This window comes from Indicator indicator, chromosome 38 (genome assembly GCF_027791375.1).
Source record: "Indicator indicator isolate 239-I01 chromosome 38, UM_Iind_1.1, whole genome shotgun sequence".
Taxonomy (NCBI): Eukaryota; Metazoa; Chordata; class Aves; order Piciformes; family Indicatoridae; genus Indicator; species Indicator indicator.
In genome coordinates, this window is record NC_072047.1 from 3,323,285 (window position 1) to 3,347,964 (window position 24,680).

Genomic DNA, 24,680 nt, shown 5'->3' on the forward strand with positions numbered 1-24,680 from the left:
TGGTGGGATCAAGAGGTTGTGGTGGGACCCAAGAGGTTGTGGTGGGATCAAGAGGTTGTGGTGGGACCAAGAGGTTGTGGTGGGACCCAAGAGGTTGTGGTAGGATCAAGAGGTTGTGGTGGGACCAAGAGGTTGTGGTGGGATCAAGAGGTTGTGGTGGGACCAAGAGGTTGTGGTGGGATCAAGAGGTTGTGGTGGGACCCAAGAGGTTGTGGTGGGATCAAGAGGTTGTGGTGGGACTCAAGAGGTTGTGGTGGGATCAAGAGGTTGTGGTGGGACCAAGAGGTTGTGGTGGGACCCAAGAGGTTGTGGTGGGACCCAGAGGTCCAGGTGGGACCCAAGAGGTTGTGGTGGGATCAAGAGGTTGTGGTGGGACTCAAGAGGTTGTGGTGGGATCAAGAGGTTGTGGTGGGACCAAGAGGCTGTGGTGGGACCCAAGAGGTTCTTGGTGGGACCCAAGAGGTTGTGGTGGGATCAAGAGGTTGTGGTGGGATCAAGAGGTTGTGGTGGGACCAAGAGGTTGTGGTGGGACTCAAGAGGTTGTGGTGGGATCAAGAGGTTGTGGTGGGACCAAGAGGTTGTGGTGGGACCCAGAGGTCCAGGTGGGACCCAAGAGGTTGTGGTGGGATCAAGAGGTTGTGGTGGGATCAAGAGGTTGTGGTGGGATCAAGAGGTTGTGGTGGGACCAAGAGGTTGTGGTGGGATCCAAGAGGTTGTGGTGGGACCCAAGAGGTTGTGGTGGGACCCAAGAGGTTGTGGTGGGACTCAAGAGGTTGTGGTGGGACCAAGAGGTTGTGGTGGGATCCAAGAGGTCCAGGTGGTCCTCAAGACCTTCTGGTGGTGGCCAAGAGGTTCAGGTAGGCCCCAAGACCTTGGTGGTGCCAAAGAGGTTGTGGTAGGACCAAGAGGTTGTGGTGGGATCCAAGAGGTTGTGGTGGGACTCAAGAGGTTGTGGTGGGATCCAAGAGGTTGTGGTGGGACCAAGAGGTTGTGGTGGGACCCAAGAGGTTGTGGTGGGACTCAAGAGGTTGTGGTGGGACTCAAGAGGTTGTGGTGGGATCCAAGAGGTTGTGGTGGGATCAAGAGGTTGTGGTGGGACCCAAGAGGTTGTGGTGGGACCCAAGAGGTTGTGGTGGGATCAAGAGGTTGTGGTGGGACTCAAGAGGTTGTGGTGGGACTCAAGAGGTTGTGGTGGGATCCAAGAGGTTGTGGTGGGATCAAGAGGTTGTGGTGGGACTCAAGAGGTTGTGGTGGGACCCAAGAGGTTGTGGTGGGACCAAGAGGTTGTGGTGGGATCCAAGAGGTTGTGGTGGGACTCAAGAGGTTGTGGTGGGATCAAGAGGTTGTGGTGGGACCCAAGAGGTTGTGGTGGGATCAAGAGGTTGTGGTGGGACCCAAGAGGTTGTGGTGGGATCAAGAGGTTGTGGTGGGATCAAGAGGTTGTGGTGGGACCAAGAGGTTGTGGTGGGACCCAAGAGGTTGTGGTGGGATCAAGAGGTTGTGGTGGGATCAAGAGGTTGTGGTGGGACCAAGAGGTTGTGGTGGGACCCAAGAGGTTGTGGTGGGACTCAAGAGGTTGTGGTGGGACCCAGAGGTCCAGGTGGGACCCAAGAGGTCCAGGTGGTCCTCCAGACCTCCTGGTGGTGGGCAGGAGGTGGCCTGGGCCCTACCTTCCAGGCACATGGTGGAGAAGAAGGCAATGTTGCGAGTCTCCAGGGGGGACTCATGGCTGCACTCCGGGGAGCGAGGCTGCGGCTCCGACTCCCCGGTCAGGGAGGAGTTGTCCACCTGCAGGGGCAGGGCAGGAGAAGGCCTCAGGACCATGGCAGCTCCAGGAGATCCAAGAACTTTCCATGGAAGCTCCAAGAAACCACCGTGGAAGGGCCAGGAGCTCCAGGAACTTTCCATGGAACCCCCAAGAAACCACCATGGAAGCTCCAAGACCTCCAAGAAGCCTCCAAGAACCTTCCATGGAAGCTCCAAGATCTCCAAGAACCTTCCATGGAAGTTCCAAGAAGCTCCCATGGAAGCTCCAAGACCTCCAAGCCCCCACCCAAGCTCCAAGACCTCCAAGAATCTTCCATGGGAGCTCCAAGACCTCCAAGAAGCCTTCAAGAACCTCCCATGGGAGCTCCAAGACCTCCAAGAGCCTTCCATGGAAGCTCCAAGACCTCCAAGAAGCCTTCAAGAACCTCCCATGGGAGCTCCAAGACCTCCAAGAAGCCTTCAAGAACCTCCCATGGGAGCTCCAAGACCTCCAAGAGCCTTCCATGGAAGCTCCAAGACCTCCAAGAAGCCTTCAAGAACCTCCCATGGGAGCTCCAAGACCTCCAAGAGCCTTCCATGGAAGCTCCAAGACCTCCAAGAAGCCTTCAAGAACCTCCCATGGGAGCTCCAAGACCTCCAAGAAGCCTTCAAGAACCTCCCATGGAAGCTCCAAGACCTCCAAGAGCCTTCCATGGAAGCTCCAAGACCTCCAAGAAGCCTTCAAGAACCTCCCATGGGAGCTCCAAGACCTCCAAGAGCCTTCCATGGAAGCTCCAAGACCTCCAAGAAGCCTTCAAGAACCTCCCATGGGAGCTCCAAGACCTCCAAGAAGCCTTCAAGAACCTCCCATGGAAGCTCCAAGACCTCCAGGCCCCCACCCAAGCTCCAAGACCTCCACCAAGCCCCCACCCAAGGTCCCCTGAGGACCTCCCTGGTCCCACCTTGCAGCCCTGGGAGGAGATGATTCTGATGTCTGCTGGGACTCTGTCTCCACCTTTGATCTCCACCAGGTCCCCAACCACCAACTCGCTGGCGTTGACCTGCAGCTTGGAGCCCTCTCGGATCACGGTGGCTTGCTGCAGGACATCCCAGGAGGTCACCACCAGGAGGACCTCCAGGGCCACCAGGAGGACCTCCAGGGCCATAATTAGGTTCTGGAGGTCCATAATTGAGTCCTGGAGGTCCATAATTGGGTCCTGGAAGTCCATAATGACCTCCTCCAGGTCCACCTGAAGACCTTGAGGTCCATCAGGAGGACCTCCAGGGCCATAATTAGGTCCTGGAAGTCCATAATTAGGTCCTGGAGGTCCATAATTGAGTCCTGGAGGTCCATAATGACCTCCTCCAGGTCCAACTGAAGACCTTGAGGTCCATCAGGAGGACCTCCAGGGCCATAATTAGGTCCTGGAAGTCCATAATTAGGTCCTGGAGGTCCATAATGACCTCCTTGGGATCCATCTGAGGACCTGGAGATCCATAATTGAGTCCTGGAGGTCCATAATTGAGTCCTGGAGGTCCGTAATGACCTCCTCCAGGTCCAACTGAAGACCTTGAGGTCCATCAGGAGGACCTCCAGGGCCATAATTAGGTCCTGGAGGTCCATAATTGGGTCCTGGAAGTCCATAATTAGGTCCTGGAGGTCCATAATTGAGTCCTGGAGGTCCATAATGACCTCCTCCAGGTCCAACTGAAGACCTTGAGGTCCACCAGGAGGACCTCCAGGGCCATAATTAGGTCCTGGAGGTCCATAATTGGGTCCTGGAGGTCCATAATGACCTCCTCCAGGTCCAACTGAAGACTTTGAGGTCCACCAGGAGGACCTCCAGGGCCATAATTAGGTCCTGGAGGTCCATAATTGGGTCCTGGAAGTCCATAATTAGGTCCTGGAGGTCCATAATTGGGTCCTGGAGGTCCATAATGACCTCCTCCAGGTCCAACTGAAGACCTTGAGGTCCATCAGGAGGACCTCCAGGGCCATAATTAGGTCCTGGAAGTCCATAATTAGGTCCTGGAGGTCCATAATGACCTCCTTGAGATCCATCTGAGGACCTGGAGATCCATAATTGAGTCCTGGAGGTCCGTAATGACCTCCTCCAGGTCCAACTGAAGACCTTGAGGTCCACCAGGAGGACCTCCAGGGCCATAATTAGGTTCTGGAGGTCCATAATTAGGTCCTGGAGGTCCATAATTGAGTCCTGGAGGCCCATAATGACCTCCTCCAGGTCCAACTGAAGACTTTGAGGTCCACCAGGAGGACCTCCAGGGCCATAATTAGGTCCTGGAGGTCCATAATGACCTCCTCCAGGTCCAACTGAAGACCTTGAGGGCCACCAGGAGGACCTCCAGGGCCATAATTAGGTCCTGGAGGTCCATAATTGAGTCCTGGAAGTCCATAATTAGGTCCTGGAGGTCCATCTGAGGACCTTGAGGTCCCTAATTAGGTCCTGGAGGTCCATAATGACCTCCTCGAGGTCCAGCTGAGGACCTTGAGGTCCATAATCAGGTCCTCAAGGTCCATCATGAAGGACTTGAGCTCCATAACTACCTCCAGGAGCTCCACAACAACCTCCTGGAGGTCCACCTGAGGGCTTAGGTGACCATGATGAAGACCTTGAGGTCCACCATGAGGTTCTCAAGGTCCACCTGAAGCCTTTAACCTCCATAATCAGGTCCTGGAGCTCCATAACTACCTCCAGAAGCTTCATAACTACCTCCAGGAGGCCCACCTGAGGACCTAGATGACCATGATGAAGACCTTGAGGTCCACCATGAGGTTCTCGAGGTCCACCATGAGGTTCTCAAGGTCCACCTGAAGCCTTTAACCTCCATAATCAGGTCCTGGAGCTCCATAACTACCTCCAGGAGCTCCACAACGACCTCCAGAAGCTCCATAACTACCTCCAGGAGGTCCACCATGAGGTTCTCAAGGTCCACCTGAAGCCTTTAACTTCCATAATCAGGTCCTGGAGCTCCATAACTACCTCCAGGAGCTTCATAACTACCTCCAGGAGGCCCACCTGAGGGCCTAGGTGACCATGACGAAGACCTTGAGGTCCACCATGAGGTTCTCAAGGTCCACCTGAAGCCCTTAACCTCCATAATCAGGTCCTGGAGCTCCATAACTACCTCCAGCAGCTCCACAACGACCTCCTGGAGGTCCACAACAACCTCCTGGAGGTCCACCTGAGGACCTAGGTGACCATGATGAAGACCTTGAGGTCCACCATGAGGTTCTCAAGGTCCACCTGAAGCCCTTAACCTCCATAATCAGGTCCTGGAGCTCCATAACTACCTCCAGCAGCTCCATAACTACCTCCAGCAGCTCCACAACGACCTCCTGGAGGTCCACCTGAGGGCCTGGCCATGGGGAGGTCCTCACCTGAGGGACCAGGTTCTTGAAGCTGGCGATGATGTTGGTGCTCTTGAACTCCTGGTAGTAGCCAAAGCATCCTGTGACCACCACCACGGCCATCAGGGCCACTGCCAAGTAGAGCTGGGGAGAGGACACCCAAGGGTCAGAAGAGGGCCAGGAGAGGACCAGGAGAGGTCCAGGAGAGGTCCAGGACAACACCAGCCCCACCCCCCCCTCCCAGAAGGGACCTTCCAGAAGCTCCTGAGGAGCATTGAGGTTCTGCAACCTCAAAGCTCAACCCCCAGCAGCACCACTTGGAAGGGGCTGGGCCTCAAGGTGGACCCAGAGGGTCCTCCTAGATGGTTCTAGGTGCCCCCAGGTGTCCTCCTAGATGGTTCTAGATGGTTCTAGGTACTCCTGGGTGTCCTTCTAGATGGTTCTATATAGTTCTAGATGGTTCCAGGTGCTCCTAGATGTCCTCCTAGATGGTTCTAGGTGCCCCTAGATGGTTCTAGGTGCCCCTAGATGTCCTCCTAGATGGTTCTAGGTGCCCCTAGATGGTTCTAGGTGATCCTAAGTGTCCTCCTAGATAATCCTAGATGGTTCTAGGTGCCCCTAGATGGTTCTAGGTGCCCCTAGATGTCCTCTTTGATGGTTCCAGGTGCCCCTAGATGTTCCTAGATGTCCTCCTTGCGGGTTCTAGATGCTCCTAGATGATTCTAGATGCTCCTAGATGGTTCTAGATGCTCCTAGATGGTTCTAGGTGCTCCTAGGTGTCCTCCTAGATACTTCTAGATGGTTCAATGTGCTCCTAGGTGCCCTTCTAGATGGTCCTAGATGGTTCTAGATGCTCCTAGATGTCCATCTAGATCATCCTAGATGGTTCTAGATGCTGCTAGATGTCCATGTAGATGGTTCCAGATGGTTCTAGATGCTCCTCAAGCTCAACCCAGATGCTCTTAGATGTCCTCCTAGATGGTTCTAGATGCTCCCAGAGGGTTCTAGGTGCTCCTAGGTGGTTCTAGATGCTCCCAAGTGTCCTTCTGGATGGTTCTAGAGGTGCCCAAAGGCCCCCAGGAGGTCCCCAAAGGTCCCCAGGAAGTGCCCAAAGATCCCCAAGGGTCCCCAGGAGGTGCCCAGGAGCTGCCCAGAGGTCCCCAAAGGTCCCCAGGAGGTCCCCAGAGGTACCCAAAGGTCCTCAGAAGGTCCCCAGGCAGTGCCCAGGTGGTGCCCAGGAGGTGCCCAAAGGTCCCCAAGGGTCCCCAGGTGGTGCCCAAAGGTGCCCAGGAGGTGCCCAAAGGTCCCCAAGGGTCCCCAGGTGGTGCCCAAAGGTGCCCAGGAGCTGCCCAAAGGTGTCCAGGAGGTGCCCAAAGGTTGTCAAAGGTCCCCAAAAGTCCCCAGGAGGTGCCCAGGAGATGCCCAAAGTCCCCAAAAGTCCCCAGCCGGTGCCCAAAGGTCCCCAGGAGGTGCCCAAAGGTCTCCAGGAGGTGCCCAAAGGTGCCCAGGAGGTGCCCAAAGGTGTCCAGGAGATGTCCAAAGGTCCCCAAAAGTCCCCAGGAGGTGCCCAGGAGCTGCCCAAAGTCCCCAAAAGTCCCCAGCCGGTGCCCAAGGGTCCCCAGGAGGTGCCCAAAGGTGCCCAGGAGGTGCCCAAGGGTGCCCAGGAGGTGCCCAAAGGTCCCCAGGAGGTGCCCAAAGGTGCCCAGGAGGTGTCCAAAGGTCCCCAAAAGTCCCCAGGAGGTGCCCAAGGGTCCCCAGGAGCTGCCCAGGAGGTGCCCAAGGGTCCCCAGGAGGTGCCCAAAGGTGCCCAGGAGGTGCCCAGGAGGTGCCCAGGAGCTGCCCAGGAGGTGCCCAAAGGTGCCCAGGAGGTGCCCAAGGGTCCCCAGGAGGTGCCCAAAGGTGCCCAGGAGGTGCCCAAAGGTGCCCAAAAGTCCCCAGCCGGTGCCCAAGGGTCCCCAGGAGGTGCCCAGGAGCTGCCCAAAGGTGCCCAGGAGGTGCCCAAGGGTCCCCAGGAGGTGCCCTGGAGCTGCCCAAAGGTGCCCAGGAGGTGCCCAAGGGTCCCCAGGGGTGCCCAGGAGCTGCCCAAAGGTGCCCAGGAGGTGCCCAAGGGTCCCCAGGAGGTGCCCAGGAGCTGCCCAAAGGTGCCCAGGAGGTGCCCAAGGGTCCCCAGGGGTGCCCAGGAGGTGCCCAAGGGTGCCCAGGAGGTGCCCAAAGGTGCCCAGGAGGTGCCCAAAGGTCCCCAGGAGCTGCCCAAAGGTGCCCAGGAGGTGCCCAAAGGTCTCCAGGACGTGCCCAAAGGTGCCCAGGAGGTGCCCAAAGTCCCCAAAAGTCCCCAGGAGGTGCCCAAGGGTCCCCAGGAGGTGCCCAGGAGGTGCCCAAGGGTGCCCAGGAGGTGCCCAGGAGGTGCCCAAAGGTGCCCAGGAGGTGCCCAGGAGGTGCCCAGGAGGTGCCCAAAGGTGCCCAGGAGGTGCCCAAAGGTGCCCAGGAGGTGCCCAGGAGGTGCCCAAAGGTCCCCAGGAGGTGCCCAGGAGGTGCCCAAAGGTCCCCAGGAGGTGCCCAGGAGGTGCCCAAGGGTGCCCAGGAGGTGCCCAGGAGGTGCCCAAAGGTCCCCAGGAGGTGCCCAGGAGGTGCCCCCGGGTCCCCAGGCGGTGCCAGGCCTACGTTGTCAGAGCTGCCTCGGTCTCCCTCGCCCTGCTGCACGCCGTAGGCGATGAGGCAGATGGCAGCTGCCACCCACATGAGGCACTGCAGGCCTCCTGCCAGCTGCCTGCCAAACTTCTGCCACTCCGGAGTGCCCCGCGGGGGCCGCAGCTCGTTGGCACCGTCCCGCAGCAGCCGCTCCGCTGCCACCCCCCAGCACAGGCCCTGGCACGGGGAGCAGCCAGAGGAGGTCGGGGGGAGGGCAGCAGGAGGGGTGGGGGAGGGCGAGGAGGGCATCCAAAAGGGCAAGGAGGGCATCAAGAGAGGTGGAGGAGGGCAAGGAGGGCATCAAGAGAGGAGGAGGGCAAGGAGGGCATCAAGAGAGGTGGAGGAGGGCAAGGAGGGCATCAAAAAGGGCAAGGAGGGCATCAAGAGAGGTGGAGGAGGGCAAGGAGGGCATCAAAAAGGGCAAGGAGGGCATCAAGAGAGGTGGAGGAGGGCAAGCAGGGCATCAAAAAGGGCAAGGAGGGCATCAAGAAGGTCAAGGAGGGCATCAGAAGAGGTGGAGGAGGGCAAGGAGGGCTTCAAGAGAGGTGGAGGAGGGCAAGCAGGGCATCAAAAAGGGCAAGGAGGGCATCAAGAGAGGTGGAGGAGGGCAAGGAGGGCATCAAAAAGGGCAAGGAGGACATCAAGACAGGTTGAGGAGGGCAAGGAGGGCATCAAGAGAGGAGGAGGAGGGCAAGGAGGGCATCAAAAAGGGCAAGGAGGGCATCAAGAGAGGTGGAGGAGGGCAAGGAGGGCATCAAAAAGGGCAAGGAGGGCATCAAAAAGGTGAAGGAGGGCATCAAGAGAGGTGGAGGAGGGCAAGGAGGGCATCAAAAAGGGCAAGGAGGGCATCAAGAAGGTCAAGGAGGACATCAAGAAGGTCAAGGAGGGCATCAAGAGAGGTGGAGGAGGGCAAGGAGGGCATCAAAAAGGGCAAGGAGGGCATCAAGAGAGGTGGAGGAGGGCAAGGAGGGCATCAAGAAGGTCAAGGAGGGCATCAAGAGAGGTGGAGGAGGGCAAGGAGGGCATCAAAAAGGGCAAGGAGGGCATCAAGAGAGGTGGAGGAGGGCAAGGAGGGCATCAAGAAGGTCAAGGAGGGCATCAAGAGAGGTGGAGGAGGGCAAGGAGGGCATCAAAAAGGGCAAGGAGGACATCAAGAGAGGTGGAGGAGGGCAAGGAGGGCATCAAGAAGGCAAGGAGGACATCAAGAAGGTCAAGGAGGGCATCAGAAGAGGTGGAGGAGGGCAAGGAGGGCATCAAGAAGGTCAAGGAGGGCATCAGAAGAGGTGGAGGAGGGCAAGGAGGGCATCAAAAAGGGCAAGGAGGACATCAAGAGAGGTGGAGGAGGGCAAGGAGGGCATCAAAAAGGGCAAGGAGGGCATCAAGAGAGGTGGAGGAGGGCAAGGAGGGCATCAAGAGAGGTGGAGGAGGGCAAGGAGGGCATCAAAAAGGGCAAGGAGGACATCAAGACAGGTTGAGGAGGGCAAGGAGGGCATCAAGAGAGGAGGAGGAGGGCAAGGAGGGCATCAAAAAGGGCAAGGAGGGCATCAAGAGAGGTGGAGGAGGGCAAGGAGGGCATCAAAAAGGGCAAGGAGGGCATCAAAAAGGTGAAGGAGGCATCAAGAGAGGTGGAGGAGGGCAAGGAGGGCATCAAAAAGGGCAAGGAGGGCATCAAGAAGGTCAAGGAGGACATCAAGAAGGTCAAGGAGGGCATCAAGAGAGGTGGAGGAGGGCAAGGAGGGCATCAAAAAGGGCAAGGAGGGCATCAAGAGAGGTGGAGGAGGGCAAGGAGGGCATCAAGAAGGTCAAGGAGGGCATCAAGAGAGGTGGAGGAGGGCAAGGAGGGCATCAAAAAGGGCAAGGAGGGCATCAAGAGAGGTGGAGGAGGGCAAGGAGGGCATCAAGAAGGTCAAGGAGGGCATCAAGAGAGGTGGAGGAGGGCAAGGAGGGCATCAAAAAGGGCAAGGAGGGCATCAAGAGAGGTGGAGGAGGGCAAGGAGGGCATCAAGAAGGTCAAGGAGGGCATCAAGAGAGGTGGAGGGCAAGGAGGGCATCAAAAGGCAAGGAGGCATCAAGAGAGGAGGGCAAGGAGGGCATCAAGAAGGTCAAGGAGGGCATCAAGAGGTAGGAGGGCAAGGAGGGCATCAAGGTCAAGGAGGTCAAGAGGTGGAGGAGGGCAAGGAGGGCATCAAAAAGGGCAAGGAGGGCATCAAGAGAGGTGGAGGAGGGCAAGGAGGGCATCAAAAAGGGCAAGGAGGGCATCAAGAGAGGTGGAGGAGGGCAAGGAGGGCATCAAAAGGGCAAGGAGGCATCAAGAGAGGTGGAGGAGGGCAAGGAGGGCATCAAAAAGGGCAAGGAGGACATCAAGAAGGTCAAGGAGGGCATCAGAAGAGGTGGAGGAGGGCAAGGAGGGCATCAAGAAGGTCAAGGAGGGCATCAGAAGAGGTGGAGGAGGGCAAGGAGGGCATCAAAAAGGGCAAGGAGGCATCAAGAGAGGTGGAGGAGGGCAAGGAGGGCATCAAAAAGGGCAAGGAGGGCATCAAGAGAGGTGGAGGAGGGCAAGGAGGGCATCAAGAGAGGTGGAGGAGGGCAAGGAGGGCATCAAAAAGGGCAAGGAGGACATCAAGACAGGTTGAGGAGGGCAAGGAGGGCATCAAGAGAGGAGGAGGAGGGCAAGGAGGGCATCAAAAAGGGCAAGGAGGGCATCAAGAGAGGTGGAGGAGGGCAAGGAGGGCATCAAAAAGGGCAAGGAGGGCATCAAAAAGGTGAAGGAGGGCATCAAGAGAGGTGGAGGAGGGCAAGGAGGGCATCAAAAAGGGCAAGGAGGGCATCAAGAAGGTCAAGGAGGCATCAAGAAGGTCAAGGAGGGCATCAAGAGAGGTGGAGGAGGGCAAGGAGGGCATCAAAAAGGGCAAGGAGGGCATCAAGAGAGGTGGAGGAGGGCAAGGAGGGCATCAAGAAGGTCAAGGAGGGCATCAAGAGAGGTGGAGGAGGGCAAGGAGGGCATCAAAAAGGGCAAGGAGGGCATCAAGAGAGGTGGAGGAGGGCAAGGAGGGCATCAAGAAGGTCAAGGAGGGCATCAAGAGAGGTGGAGGAGGGCAAGGAGGGCATCAAAAAGGGCAAGGAGGACATCAAGAGAGGTGGAGGAGGGCAAGGAGGGCATCAAGAAGGGCAAGGAGGACATCAAGAAGGTCAAGGAGGGCATCAGAAGAGGTGGAGGAGGGCAAGGAGGGCATCAAGAAGGTCAAGGAGGGCATCAGAAGAGGTGGAGGAGGGCAAGGAGGGCATCAAAAAGGGCAAGGAGGACATCAAGAGAGGTGGAGGAGGGCAAGGAGGGCATCAAAAAGGGCAAGGAGGGCATCAAGAGAGGTGGAGGAGGGCAAGGAGGGCATCAAGAGAGGTGGAGGAGGGCAAGGAGGGCATCAAAAAGGGCAAGGAGGACATCAAGAGAGGTTGAGGAGGGCAAGGAGGACATCAAGAAGATCAAGGAGGGCATCAAGAGAGGTTGAGGAGGGCAAGGAGGACATCAAGAAGGTCAAGGAGGGCATCAAGAGAGGTGGAGGAGGGCAAGGAGGGCATCAAAAAGGGCAAGGAGGGCATCAAGAAGGTCAAGGAGGGCATCAGAAGAGGTGGAGGAGGGCAAGGAGGGCATCAAGAGAGGTGGAGGAGGGCAAGGAGGGCATCAAAAAGGTCAAGGAGGGCATCAAGAAGGTCAAGGAGGACATCAAGAAGGTCAAGGAGGGCATCAAAAAGGTCAAGGAGGGCATCAAGAGAGGTGGAGGAGGGCAAGGAGGGCATCAAAAAGGGCAAGGAGGGCATCAAGAGAGGTGGAGGAGGGCAAGGAGGGCATCAAAAAGGGCAAGGAGGGCATCAAGAAGGTCAAGGAGGGCATCAGAAGAGGTGGAGGAGGTCAAGGAGGGCATCAAGAGAGGTGGAGGAGGGCAAGGAGGGCATCAAGAAGGTCAAGGAGGGCATCAAGAGAGGTGGAGGAGGGCAAGGAGGGCATCAAAAAGGGCAAGGAGGACATCAAGAGAGGTGGAGGAGGGCAAGGAGGGCATCAAGAAGGGCAAGGAGGACATCAAGAAGGTCAAGGAGGGCATCAGAAGAGGTGGAGGAGGGCAAGGAGGGCATCAAAAAGGGCAAGGAGGGCATCAGAAGAGGTGGAGGAGGGCAAGGAGGGCATCAAAAAGGGCAAGGAGGGCATCAGAAGAGGTGGAGGAGGGCAAGGAGGGCATCAAAAAGGGCAAGGAGGACATCAAGAGAGGTGGAGGAGGGCAAGGAGGGCATCAAAAAGGGCAAGGAGGACATCAAGAGAGGTGGAGGAGGGCAAGGAGGGCATCAAAAAGGGCAAGGAGGGCATCAAGAGAGGTGGAGGAGGGCAAGGAGGGCATCAAGAGAGGTGGAGGAGGGCAAGGAGGGCATCAAAAAGGGCAAGGAGGGCATCAAGAGAGGTGGAGGAGGGCAAGGAGGGCATCAAGAGAGGTGGAGGAGGGCAAGGAGGGCATCAAAAAGGGCAAGGAGGGCATCAAGAAGGTCAAGGAGGGCATCAAGAGAGGTGGAGGAGGGCAAGGAGGGCATCAAAAAGGGCAAGGAGGGCATCAAGAAGGTCAAGGAGGGCATCAGAGAGGTGGAGGAGGGCAAGGAGGGCATCAAGAGAGGTGGAGGAGGGCAAGGAGGGCATCAAAAAGGTCAAGGAGGGCATCAAGAAGGTCAAGGAGGACATCAGAAGGCAAGGAGGGCATCAAAAGGTCAAGGAGGGCATCAAGAGAGGTGGAGGAGGGCAAGGAGGGCATCAAAAAGGGCAAGGAGGGCATCAAGAGAGGTGGAGGAGGGCAAGGAGGGCATCAAAAAGGGCAAGGAGGGCATCAAGAAGGTCAAGGAGGGCATCAGAAGAGGTGGAGGAGGTCAAGGAGGGCATCAAGAGAGGTGGAGGAGGGCAAGGAGGGCATCAAGAAGGTCAAGGAGGGCATCAAGAGAGGTGGAGGAGGGCAAGGAGGGCATCAAAAAGGGCAAGGAGGGCATCAAGAGAGGTGGAGGAGGGCAAGGAGGGCATCAAGAAGGGCAAGGAGGACATCAAGAAGGTCAAGGAGGGCATCAAAGAGGTGGAGGAGGGCAAGGAGGGCATCAAAAAGGGCAAGGAGGGCATCAGAAGAGGTGGAGGAGGGCAAGGAGGGCATCAAAAAGGGCAAGGAGGGCATCAGAAGAGGTGGAGGAGGGCAAGGAGGGCATCAAAAAGGGCAAGGAGGGCATCAAGAGAGGTGGAGGAGGGCGAGGAGGGCATCCAAAAGGGCAAGGAGGGCATCAAGAGAGGTGGAGGAGGGCAAGGAGGGCATCAAAAAGGGCAAGGAGGGCATCAGAAGAGGTGGAGGAGGGCAAGGAGGGCATCAAGAGAGGTGGAGGAGGGCAAGGAGGGCATCAAAAAGGGCAAGGAGGGCATCAAGAGAGGTGGAGGAGGGCAAGGAGGGCATCAAGAGAGGTGGAGGAGGGCAAGGAGGGCATCAAAAAGGGCAAGGAGGGCATCAAGAAGGTCAAGGAGGGCATCAAGAGAGGTGGAGGAGGGCAAGGAGGGCATCAAAAAGGGCAAGGAGGGCATCAAGAAGGTCAAGGAGGACATCACGAAGGTCAAGGAGGGCATCAGGGGCTGGAGGGGGTGAAGGAGCTGCAGGAGGTCCTCACCTTGGTGCTGCTGGTGCTGAACTTGGCCTCCAGCTCCTCCACATCCAACTTGTGGTCGTCCTGGGGACAGCTCCCTCAGTGCCTCCCAGTACAGACCAGTAGGGACCAGTCCCGACCAGTGCCCTCCCAGTCCCCTCCCAGTCCCTCCCAGTCCCTCCCAGTCCCTCCCAGTCCCCTCCCAGTCCCTCCCAGTCCCTCCCAATCCCCTCCCAGTCCCCTCCCAGTCCCTCCCAGTCCCTCCCAATCCCTCCCAGTCCCCTCCCAGTCCCTCCCAGTCCCTCCCAGTCCCTCCCAATCCCTCCCAGTCCCTCCCAGTCCCCTCCCAATCCCTCCCAGTCCCTCCCAGTCCCTCCCAATCCCCTCCCAGTCCCTCCCAGTCCCTCCCAGTCCCCTCCCAGTCCCTCCCAGTCCCTCCCAGTCCCTCCCAGTCCCTCCCAATCCCCTCCCAGTCCCTCCCTACCATCTCCATCTCCTTCTTCATGTCCTGCAGCCTCTGCTCCTTGCGCTGCCCTCGGCCCTTGGGAGGCTTTGGCCTGGCCTGGCCCTGGGGCCCCAGCTCGAAGCTCTGCTGGGGGGGACAGGAGGAGCTCCAGGAGGACCTCAAGGAGGACCTCAAGGAGGAGCTCCAGGATGAGCTCAAGGAGGACCTCAAGGAGGAGCTCCAGGAGGAGCTCAAGGAGGAGCCTCAAGGAGGAGCTCAAGGAGGAGCCTCAGGAGGAGCCTCAAGGAGGAGCCTCAGGAGGAGCCTCAAGGAGGACCTCAAGAGGAGCCTCAGGAGGACCTCAAGGAGGAGCCTCAAGAGGAGCCTCAAGGAGGAGCTCAAGGAGGAGCCTCAGGAGGAGCCTCAAGGAGGAGCCTCAAGGAGGAGCTCAAGGAGGAGCCTCAAGGAGGAGCCTCAAGGAGGAGCCTCAGGAGGAGCCTCAAGAGGAGCTCAGAGGACCTCAAGGAGGAGAGCTTCAAGGAGGAAGCCTCAAGGAGGACCTCAAGGAGGAGCCTCAAGAGGAGCCTCAAGGAGGACCTCAAGGAGGAGCCTCAGGAGGAGCTCAAGGAGGAGCTCAAGGAGGAGCCTCAAGAGGAGCTCTCAGGAGGACCTCAAGGAGGAGCCTCAAGAGGAGCCTCAAGAGGACCTCAAGAGGAGCTCAAGGAGGAGCCTCAAGGAGGAAGCCTCAAGGAGGAGCCTCAGGAGGACCTCAGAGGAGCTCAAGAGGAGCCTCAAGAGGAGCCTCAAGGAGGAGCTCAAGGAGGAAGCCTCAAGAGGAGCCTCAAGGAGGAGCCTCAAGGAGGAGCCTCAAGGAGGAGCCTCAAGGAGGAGCCTCAAGAGGACCTCAAGGAGGAGCTCAAGAGGAGCTTCAGGAGGAGCCTCAAGGAGGACCTCAAGGAGGAGCTCAAGAGGAGCCTCAAGGAGGAGCCTTCAAGGAGGAGCTCAAGGAGGAGCTCAAGGAGGAGCTTCAAGAGGAGCTCAAGGAGGAGCCTCAAGGAGGAGCTCAAGGAGGAGCTCAAGGAGGAGCTTCAAGGAGGAGCCTCAAGGAGGAGCTTCAAGGAGGAGCCTCAAGGAGGAGCTCAAGGAGGAAGCCTCAAGGAGGAGCCTCAAGGAGGAGCTCAAGGAGGAGCTCCAGGAGGAGCTTCAAGGAGGAGCTCAAGGAGGAGCTCAAGGAGGAGCTTCAGGAGGAGCTCAAGGAGGAGCTCAAGGAGGAGCTTCAGGAGGAGCTCAAGGAGGAGCTCAAGGAGGAGATCAAGGAGGAGCTCAAGGAGGAGCTCAAGGAGGAGCTCAAGGAGGAGCTCAAGGAGGAGCTCAAGGAGGAGCTCAAGGAGGAGCTTCAGGAGGAGCTCAAGGAGGAGCTTCAGGAGGAGCTCAAGAAGGAGCCTCAAGGAGGAGCTCAAGGAGGAGCTCAAGGAGGAGCTTCAAGGAGGAGCTCAAGAGGAGCTCAAGGAGGAGCTCAAGGAGGAGCTCAAGGAGGAGCTCAAGGAGGAGCTCAAGGAGGAGCTCAAGGAGGAGCTCAAGGAGGAGCTTCAGGAGGAGCTCAAGGAGGAGCTCAAGGAGGAGCTCAAGGAGGACCTAAGGAGGAGCTCAAGGAGGAGCTCAAGGAGGAGCTCAAGGAGGAGCTCAGTTTGGAGCCTCGAGGAGGACCGGCTGCCTGAAGACTAGAAGACGAAGCAAGGGAGACTAAGAGGGGAAAACCAATGCGACGAAGAAGAAGAAGGGGGAGGACATGACGGAACTAAGGACGAATGAACTAAAAGGGAGAAGGAAAGGAGAATAGAAGAATAAGAATACGAACGCCAGTCGAGAAGACGACGAATAAGAATGCGAAGAAGAATGCAATCACGGAGAATGAGACTGAGCAGAATCGCCTACGAGAGAGAAGGAGAATACGGCGAATTGAGAAGGGGAATATGGCATGAGAAATGAGAAGAAGGGAGAATAAGAATAGTGGAGCAATCAGAACGAATGAAGAAGCCAATAATCAAGAATACGAATAGGCTAAGGAGCATGAGAAGGGAGGAAAGAAGACGAAGCTAGGCGAGTCACGCGACTGAGAGGAACAGAGAATGAGAAGCATGAGAATAATAAGACAAGAAGCACTGAGAAAGGAAGGAGACCAGAGGCCGCAGAAGAAGCTGAGGACGCATCACGGATAGAAAGAGAAGATAGAAGAATAGGACGGCAGGAGTGTAGTAAGGAGAATGAGCATTGAGGGAAGAGAATGTGAGAAGAAGAAGAAATGAGAAGACGCAAAGAATTGAAGAAGGAATAGGATACGCATGCGACGGGAGGAGACCAGAAAGAAGACTGCGACAAGCTAGACTAGAATGGTGGAACAGAAGAAATAAGGATCAAGAAGAATAAGAATGAGAAGACTTAACAGAATCAACAGACACGAACATAAGCATCTCAACCCAACTCCACCAGAAGAAAAAAACCAGTAAAGTGAACCCACCCCCACAAGCCCAGAACCTGAAGTCCCAAGGACATACAGATAAAGAAGAAGAATTGAGCAGGAGGTAAGAAGAATCGAAGAATGAGGAGAATAGAATGAGCTAGAAGCAAGAACTAGCGCCGACATCAAGCATGAGCGGAAACGACACCTCAAAAGAAGTGACGAAGAAGAGACGAATTCAAAGACCCAAGTAAGAAACACATGATAGGAGCCATCAGACTGGCGAAGGCATAAGAAGTGAGGAGAATACGAATGGCAATGAAAAGGAAGAATTGCGAGCCGCAGAAGAATCGTCGACGGAGAAGCATGTTGTTGGAGCACGACAGTAAGGAATGAGAAGAAGAAGGAATGAGAAGGAATAGCAGATATACGTAAGAATAAGAATGAGAAGACTAAGACTCAATACGAATGAGCAAAGGACCCGGAGAAGAATCATAGAATGGTAGACAGAAGAGAATGAGCAGAATATAAGAACATCGAGGAACGAATAAGAATCGTGAGAAGCAAGAAAGGAAATGAGCAGAAGACAGATGAGAAGCACGCGAAGAATGAGAAGAAAAAGACCTGGAAGAATCAGAATAGACAGACAAAACCATGGGAGAAGAATAAGAAGATGAAGCAGCATAAGAATCAGATAGCATGTAACGAATGAGAAAGAATAAGAATAAGAATGAGCACGGAGGAGAAGCACAATACACAGAATGCGAAGCAGAAAAAAACCAAAGCAAACGCATAATAGAGAAGGGAAATATAGAATGAGGAGAATAAGAATGAGACGAATAACGAATCGCGAAAGATAATAGAATAAAGAAGAAGAAGCATAGAAGAATACGACATGAGAGAAGAAGACAATGGAGAAGACTACAGAATGAGAAGAATAAGAATAAGAAGAATAAGACTACGAAGAAGGCAGGCCCATCCACGAGCATACAAGAATGATAGCCCAAGATAGAAGAATGCGAAGAAGAAGACTGAGAAGAATAAAGCCGATCCAGAAGAATACACAGAATGATAGAAGAAGTGGAAAGCAAAATGGGGACGCAAAGAAGAGAACTGTGAGAAGAGGAATATACTGATACGAGAAGAAGCAAGTATAAGAAGAGAAAAGAATGCGAGAAGAATAAGAATGGCGAAGAATAAGGTACGACAGAATAAGGAAATAAAGTGATAAGCAGAAGAATGCGAAGAAGACGAATCAGCAAGCAGAAGAATAAAGCAGCCACCGACGAATTGCGAAGACTACAAGACATGAAGACGACCAAAGGATAAGAAGAATAAGATGTGAGAAGAAGAAAGAATGATAAAGTGAGAAGAAGACGACTGAAGAAGAAGTAAGACTGCGAAGCAAGAAGATGGGAGGGAGAAGCTTACGGATACGAATGAATACGAATCCAGAAGCAGAAGAAATGAGATAGCCATAAGAATGAGAATAATGACGAAATGAGAAGAGCAATAAGGATATCCGAAGAGACTAAGATATGAGAGAGGAAGAAGAATGCGAGCAGAAGTATAGCAATGAGGAAACGACAATACGGATAAGACGAGAAGAGTAAGCATTGAGAAGCATAAGAATTGCGAGAGAAGCAAAGCATTGAGGAAGAACTAGCAGGCTGAGGGACAGAATAAGCCTGAGAAGCATAGACGGATAGAGGAGCAGATAAAGAACAAGGATGAGAGATAAGATATTGCACGGAGACGAATGAAGAAATGAGCCGATGAACATAAAGCACTGAGAAGAATAAGAAGTTTGTGGAGAGAGAAATAAACCGGATAATGAAGAAGCAAGAAGAATGAGAGAGAATAAGAATGAGAAGAAGAAAGATGAGGAGAAGGAACACAGGACATACAGAAGGAATAAGGATGTCACAGACAGAAAGCAGAAGAAATGAGAAGGAAAGAAGAATGCAGAAGAAGATAGAAAGGATAAGAAGCAATAAGATTGCGACAACGAAGATCGACATGAGGAGAATGAAGCATGGCGGACGAATAAGGATACAGAAGAAGCAAGGAATAAGAGGACATAACAGAGACTGAAGAAGAATATAGAACTGCAGACGCAAAGCACGAATGAGGAGATAGGAGGGGGCTCACAATGCATGAAGGATAGGAATACACGCAAGAATCAAGAATGAGAAGAGAGATGGATAAGCCCAAGGAGAAGAATAAGAAGGATGAAGAATGAGACAGACTAGCAAGGACACTGAGCAGACATAAGGATAAGACAGCAATAAGGATAAGAAGAATACGAATTGAGAAGAATAAGATGCGGAGAATAAGAGCATGGCCGCCTAAGAATGCGCAGACTAAGGATAACGAAAGTCATAGCGAATGAGCCAGAATAAGAATGCGACGCAATAACGCCCAACCCCGCACACCGCAGCACAATCAAGTCTCACGAATCCTCCGACTGCGCAGCCGCCGCACTGCGGCAGCCTACGCCGACGCTCTCTCATTCTCCACCTCCTGCCATCCTGCACCTCCTCACCTCCATCTCCTCCACCTCCTAGCCTCTTCCCACTACCCCTCCATCTGTGCCTCCTCACTCCATCTCTGGCCTCACGGCATCCCCTTTCTCCACCCTCCACCCTCCCTCCACTTCCATCTCCCTCTCCTCCTCCTCCTCCTCCTCCTCCTCCACCTCCTCCTCACCTCCTTCCCCATGGTGGCTCCCAGCAGCTCCCAGTTCCTCCCAATGCCTCCCAGTTGCCTCCCCTCTTATAGCCCTCCGGAGGGCACCGCCCCAAGGTGACCTCCCTGGGGACACCTTGAAGGAGGGGAGGGACTGGGAGGGACTGGGAGGGACTGGGAGGGCGTTTGGAGGGGACTGGGAGGGGGGCTGGGAGATACTGGGGGGGACTGGGAGGGGATTTGGGGGGACTGGGATGGACTGGGAAGGGACTTGGGGTATACTGGTGGGGACTGGGAGGGGGTGTGGGGGGCACTGACCCATACTGGGTGGCACTGGGCCATACTGGGAGGCACTGGGAGGGGGTCTGGGGGGCACTGAGCCATACTGGGATGCACTGGGAAGAGGTCTGGGGGGCACTGGGCCATACTGGGTGGCACTGGGATGAACTGGGAGGCACTGTGAGGAGTTCTGGGGGGCACTGGGTGGGACTGGGAGGCACTGGGAGGATGTCTGGGGGGCACTAGGCTGTACTGGGTGGCACTGGGATGAACTGGGAGGCACTGGGAGGGGGTTTGGGGGGTACTGGGACATACTGGGATGAACTGGGAGGGGGTTTGGGAGTCACTGGGACATACTGGGATGAACTGGGAGGGGGTATGGGGGGGACTGGGTCATACTGGGATGAACTGGGAGGGGGTTTGGGAGTCACTGGGTCATACTGGGATGAACTGGGAGGGGGTTTGGTGGGGACTGGGTCATAAAGGGAGGCACTGGGAGGGGGTCTGGGGAGCACTGGGTCATACTGGGAGGCACTGGGATGAACTGGGAGGGGTTTTGGGGAGCACTGGGTCATACTGGGAGGCACTGGGATGAACTGGGAGGAGGTTTGGAGGGGACTGGATCATACTGGGATGAACTGGGAGGGGATTTGGGGGGGACTGGGTCATACTGGGATGAACTGGGATGAACTGGGAGGGGGTCTGGGGAGCACTGGGTCATACTGGGAGGCACTGGGATGAACTGGGAGGGGGTTTGGGGGGGACTGGGTCATACTGGGAGGCACTGGGCCATACTGGGAGGCACTGGGCGGGGGTCTGTGGGGCACTGGGCCATACTGGGATGCATTGGGAAGAGGTCTGGGGGGCACTGGGCCATACTGGGTGGCACTGGGATGAAGTGGGAGGCACTGGGAGGGGGTCTGGGTGGCACTGGGCCATACTGGGAGGCACTGGGAGGCACTGGAGGTGCCCTTGGGAAGGTTCCCTCCCCCCTCCCCCTCCTCCCTTATCAGTCTCAGCTCTTATCAGGGCTGGGGGGGGGAGGAGGGGAACTGGTTCAGACTGGGCTGTACTGGGAGGAACTGGTTAATGGTTAACGAGGCCTTATCTGAGCAGGGGGAGACTGGGAAGGGCACCAGTAAGGACCAGTAAGGACCAGTAACAACCAGGGACCCCCCAAACACCCCCTCCCAGTTCATCCCAGTGCCTCCCAGTATGACCCAGTGACCCCCAGACTCCCTGCCAGTTCATCCCAGTGCCTCCCAGTATGACCCAGTGACCCCCAGATCCCCTCCCAGTTCATCCCAGTGCCTCCCAGTATGGACCAGTGCCCCCAAACCCCTCCCAGTTCATCCCAGTGCCTCCCAGTTCATCCCAGTTCCCCCCAAACCCCCTCCCAGTTCATCCCAGTGCCTCCCAGTACGTCCCAGTGCCCCCAAATCCCCTCCCAGTTCCTCCCAGTGCTCCCAGTTCATCCCAGTGCCCCCCAATCCCCTCCCAGTTCATCCCAGTGCCTCCCAGTGCCCCCCAAATCCCCTCCCAGTTCATCCCAGTGCCTCCCAGTCCATCCCAGTGCCCCCCAAATCCCCCTCCCAGTCCATCCCAGTGCCCCCAAAACCCCTCCCAGTTCATCCCAGTGCCTCCCAGTCCATCCCAGTGCCTCCCAGTTCATCCCAGTGCCTCCCAGTTCCATCCCAGTACCTCCCAGTCCATCCCAGTGTCCCCAAATACCCTCCCAGTTCATCCCAGTGCCTCCCAGTATCTCCCAGTAGCCCCCAAATCCCCTCCCAGTTCGTCCCAGTTCATCCCAGTGCCCCCCAGATCCCCTCCCAGTTCATCCCAGTGCCCCCCAAATCCCCTCCCAGTTCATCCCAGTGCCTCCCAGTTCATCCCAGTGCCCCCCAAATCCCCTCCCAGTTCATCCCAGTTCATCCCAGTGCCCCCCTGGAGCCTCCCAGTTCATCCCAGTGCCTCCCAGTTCATCCCAGTTCATCCCAATGCCCCCAAATCCCCTCCCAGTTCATCCCAGTGCCTCCCAGTATGCCCCAGTGCCCCCAAATCCCCCTCCCAGTTCATCCCAGTGCCTCCCAGTATGTCCCAGTCCCCCCAAACCCCTCCCAGTTCATCCCAGTGCCTCCCAGTTCATCCCAGTGCCCCCCAGATCCCCTCCCAGTTCATCCCAGTGCCTCCCAGTACCTCCCAGTGCCGCCCAGATCCCCTCCCAGTGTCCTTCCAGTGCCTCCCAGTTCATCCCAGTAGCTCCCAAATCCCCTCTCTGTTCATCCCAGTGCCTCCCAGTATGGACCAGTGACCCCCTGACTCCCTCCCAGTTCATCCCAGTATGGCCCAGTGCCCCCCAAACCCCCTCCCAGTTCATCCCAGTTCATCCCAGTGCCCCTCAAACCCCCCCAAATCCCCTCCCAGTTCATCCCAGTGCCCCCAAATCCCCTCCCAGTTCATCCCAGTGCCTCCCAGTATGACCCAGTGCCCCCAAATCCCCTCCCAGTTCATCCCAGTCCCTCCCAGTATCTCCCAGTGCCCACCAAATCCCCTCCCAGTCCATCCCAGTATGCCCAGTGCCCCCCAGATCCCCTCCCAGTTCATCCCAGTGCCCCCCAAAACCCCTCCCAGTTCATCCCAGTCCCTCCCAGTCCATCCCAGTGCCCCCCAAACCCCCTCCCAGTTCATCCCAGTACCTCCCAGTATGACCCAGTGCCCCCCAAACCCCTCCCAGTTCATCCCAGTATGAACCAGTGCCCCCCAAACCCCTCCCAGTTCATCCCAGTACGGCCCAGTGACCCCCAGACCCCCTCCCAGTTCATCCCAGTGCCTCCCAGTTCCTCCAAGTGCCCCCCAAACCCCCTCCCAGTTCATCCCAGTACCTCCCAGTATGACCCAGTGCCCCCCAAACCTCTCCCAGTCCATCCCAGTGCCTCCCAGTACGGCCCAGTGCCCCCAAACCCCCTCCCAGTCCATCCCAGTACCTCCCAGTATGACCCAGTGCCCCCCAAACCTCTCCCAGTCCATCCCAGTACCTCCCAGTACGGCCCAGTGCTCCCCAAACCCCCTCCCAGTCCATCCCAGTACCTCCCAGTATGTCCCAGTGTCCCTCAAACCCCCTTCCAGTTCATCCCAGTTCATCCCAGTATGACACAGAGCCTCCCAATCCCCCTCCTAGTGCCTCTCAGTATGGCCCAGTCCCCCCCAAACCCCCTCCCAGTTCATCCCAGTATGGCCCAGTGACCCCCAGAACCCCTCCCAGTTCAACCCAGTATGACCCAGTCCCCCCGAGACCCCCTCCCAATTCATCCCAGTGCCTCCCAGAGCTACTGGGATGGACTGGGAGCTACTGGGAGGGGACTGGGATGGACTGGGAGGCTACTGGGATGGACTGGGAGGCTACTGGGATGGACTGGGAGGCTACTGGGATGGACTGGGAGGCTACTGGGAGGGGACTGGGATGGACTGGGAGCTACTGGGATGGACTGGGAGCGACTGGGAGCTACTGGGAGGGGACTGGTCGCTACTGGTGTGCACTGGGAGGCACTGGGAGCGGAGTTGGGGTCCCCTGTACCCCCCCGGACCCTCTCCCCCCTCCCCCCCCTGCGGTTGCTATGGGAACAGCTTCCCCCCCCACCCCCCCTTCCCCTCCTGCCCCGCGCTCAAAATGGCGGCGCCCGGAGGGAGCCGCTCTGCCCCGCGCGCCCTTGCCGCCCGCCAGCGAATCAGCGCGGAGCTGGGGCGGGACTACGCCTGCCTTTCACCAATCGCCTCGCGCGGTCGCGCCGAGCGGAAGAGACGACACGGGGCGGGGGGCGGGGCGCCGTGGGGCGGCTGCCAATGGGGGCGCGCAGCCCGGCGTGGGGAGGCGGGGAAGGGTGAGCGGCGGCGGCCAATAGGAGCGAGGGGGTGGAGCCAAGGGTCCTCCGCGCTCGGCAGCAGCCGCGTGAGTGGGGAAGGGGGGGAGGGAGGAGGCTTGGGGGGACCCCAAAGAGGGGGAGGGGGAGGGGATGGGACCCCCAAATGTGGGGAGGGGGAGAGAGGGGGGAGGGGTAGGGATGGGACCCCCAAATGTGAGGAGGGGGAGAGAGGGGGGAGGGGTAGGGTGGGACCCCCAAATGTGAGGAGGGGGAGAGGGGGGGAGGGGGCAGGGATGGGACCCCCAAATGTGGGGAGGGGGAGAGGGGGGAGGGGCAGGGATGGGACCCCCCAATGTGGGGAGGGGGAGAGAGGGGGGAGGGGCGGGGATGGGACCCCCAAATGTGGGGAGGGGGAGAGGGGGGGGAGGGGCAGGGATGGGGGCCCCCCAATGTGGGGAGGGGGAGAGAGGGGGGGGGGGTAGGGATGGGACCCCCAATGGAGGGAGGGGGGAGGGGGGGAGGGGGGGGGGGGGGGGACCCAGAATGTGAGGAGGGGGAGGGGGAGGGGTAGGGGGGGGGGAGGGGGGGGGAGGGGGGGGGGCGGGGATGGGACCCCAAATGTGGGGGGAGGGGGGGAGGGGGAGGGGGGGGGGGGGGGGGGGGGGGGCCCCCAAATGGGGGAGGGGGGGAGAGGGGGGGGGGGGGGAGGGGTGGGCGCCCAGGGGAGGGGGGGAGGGGGGAGGGGGGGGGGGAGTGGGGAGGGGGGGGGGAGGGGGGGGGGGGGGGGGGGAGGGGAGGGACCCCCGGAGGGTGGGGGGGGAGAGAGGGGGGAGGGGGTAGGGAGGGGGGGACCGGGAGGGGAGGGGAGGGGGAGGGGAGGGGGGAGGGGGGGAGGGGGGGAGGGGCAGGGGGAGGGGGAGGGGGAGAGAGGGGGGGAGGGGGAGGGAGGGGACATGTGAGGGGGGGGGGGAGGGGGGGAGGGGGCGGGGAGGGCGGCAGATGTGGGGAGGGGGAGGGAGGGGGGAGGGGGGGGAGGGGGGGGGAGGGGGAGGGGAGGGGGAGGGGGGGGGGGAGAGGAGGGGAGGGGAGGGGGGGGGGAGGGGGGGACAGGGGAGGGGGGAGGAGGGGGGAGGGGGAGGGGGGGGAGGGGGGAGGGGGGGGGAGGGGGGGGGGGGGGATGGGGAGGAGGGGAGGGGGAGAGAGGGGGGAGGGGGGGGGGATGGGACATGGGGGGGGGGAGGGAGAGGGGGGAGGGGTGGGAGGGGAGTGGAGGGAGGGGGGGAGGGGGGGGGGGCAGGGGAGGGGACCCCAAAGTGAGGGGGGGGGGGAGGGGGGGGAGGGGGACTGGGGGGAGAAGGGGAGTGGGGGGGGGGGAGGGGGAGGGGGGAGGGAGGGATACCCCGGGGAGGTGGGGAGGGGGGGAGGGGAGGGGGGGGGGGGGGAGGGGACGAAGTGGGGAGGGGGAGGGAGAGGGGGGAGGGGGCGGGGATGGGCGGA

The 24,680-nt window shown here is 58.2% G+C and overlaps 2 protein-coding genes across 2 annotated transcripts in view; one reads left to right on the forward strand and one right to left on the reverse strand.

The window, feature by feature from the left end:
• ATP4A (ATPase H+/K+ transporting subunit alpha) overlaps window positions 1-14,042 on the reverse strand; it is a gene marked incomplete at its 5' end in the record, with an annotated part of 38,692 nt that extends 24,650 nt beyond the window's left edge. Inside the window, 6 exons of the mRNA XM_054396607.1 lie at window positions 1,671-1,788; window positions 2,709-2,843; window positions 5,147-5,260; window positions 7,778-7,981; window positions 13,478-13,537; window positions 13,938-14,042. Of these exons, the coding sequence (XP_054252582.1) occupies window positions 1,671-1,788; window positions 2,709-2,843; window positions 5,147-5,260; window positions 7,778-7,981; window positions 13,478-13,537; window positions 13,938-14,042 (736 nt within the window). The remainder of the gene's footprint in view (window positions 1-1,670; window positions 1,789-2,708; window positions 2,844-5,146; window positions 5,261-7,777; window positions 7,982-13,477; window positions 13,538-13,937) is intronic.
• A 65-nt stretch (window positions 14,043-14,107) lies between these two features.
• On the forward strand, window positions 14,108-15,616 carry LOC128978657 (keratin, type I cytoskeletal 9-like). Its single transcript, XM_054396608.1, has one exon. The coding sequence runs from the start codon at window positions 14,108-14,110 to the stop codon at window positions 15,614-15,616; it is 1,509 nt and encodes a 502-aa protein (XP_054252583.1).
• The last annotated feature ends 9,064 nt before the right edge of the window (window positions 15,617-24,680 follow it).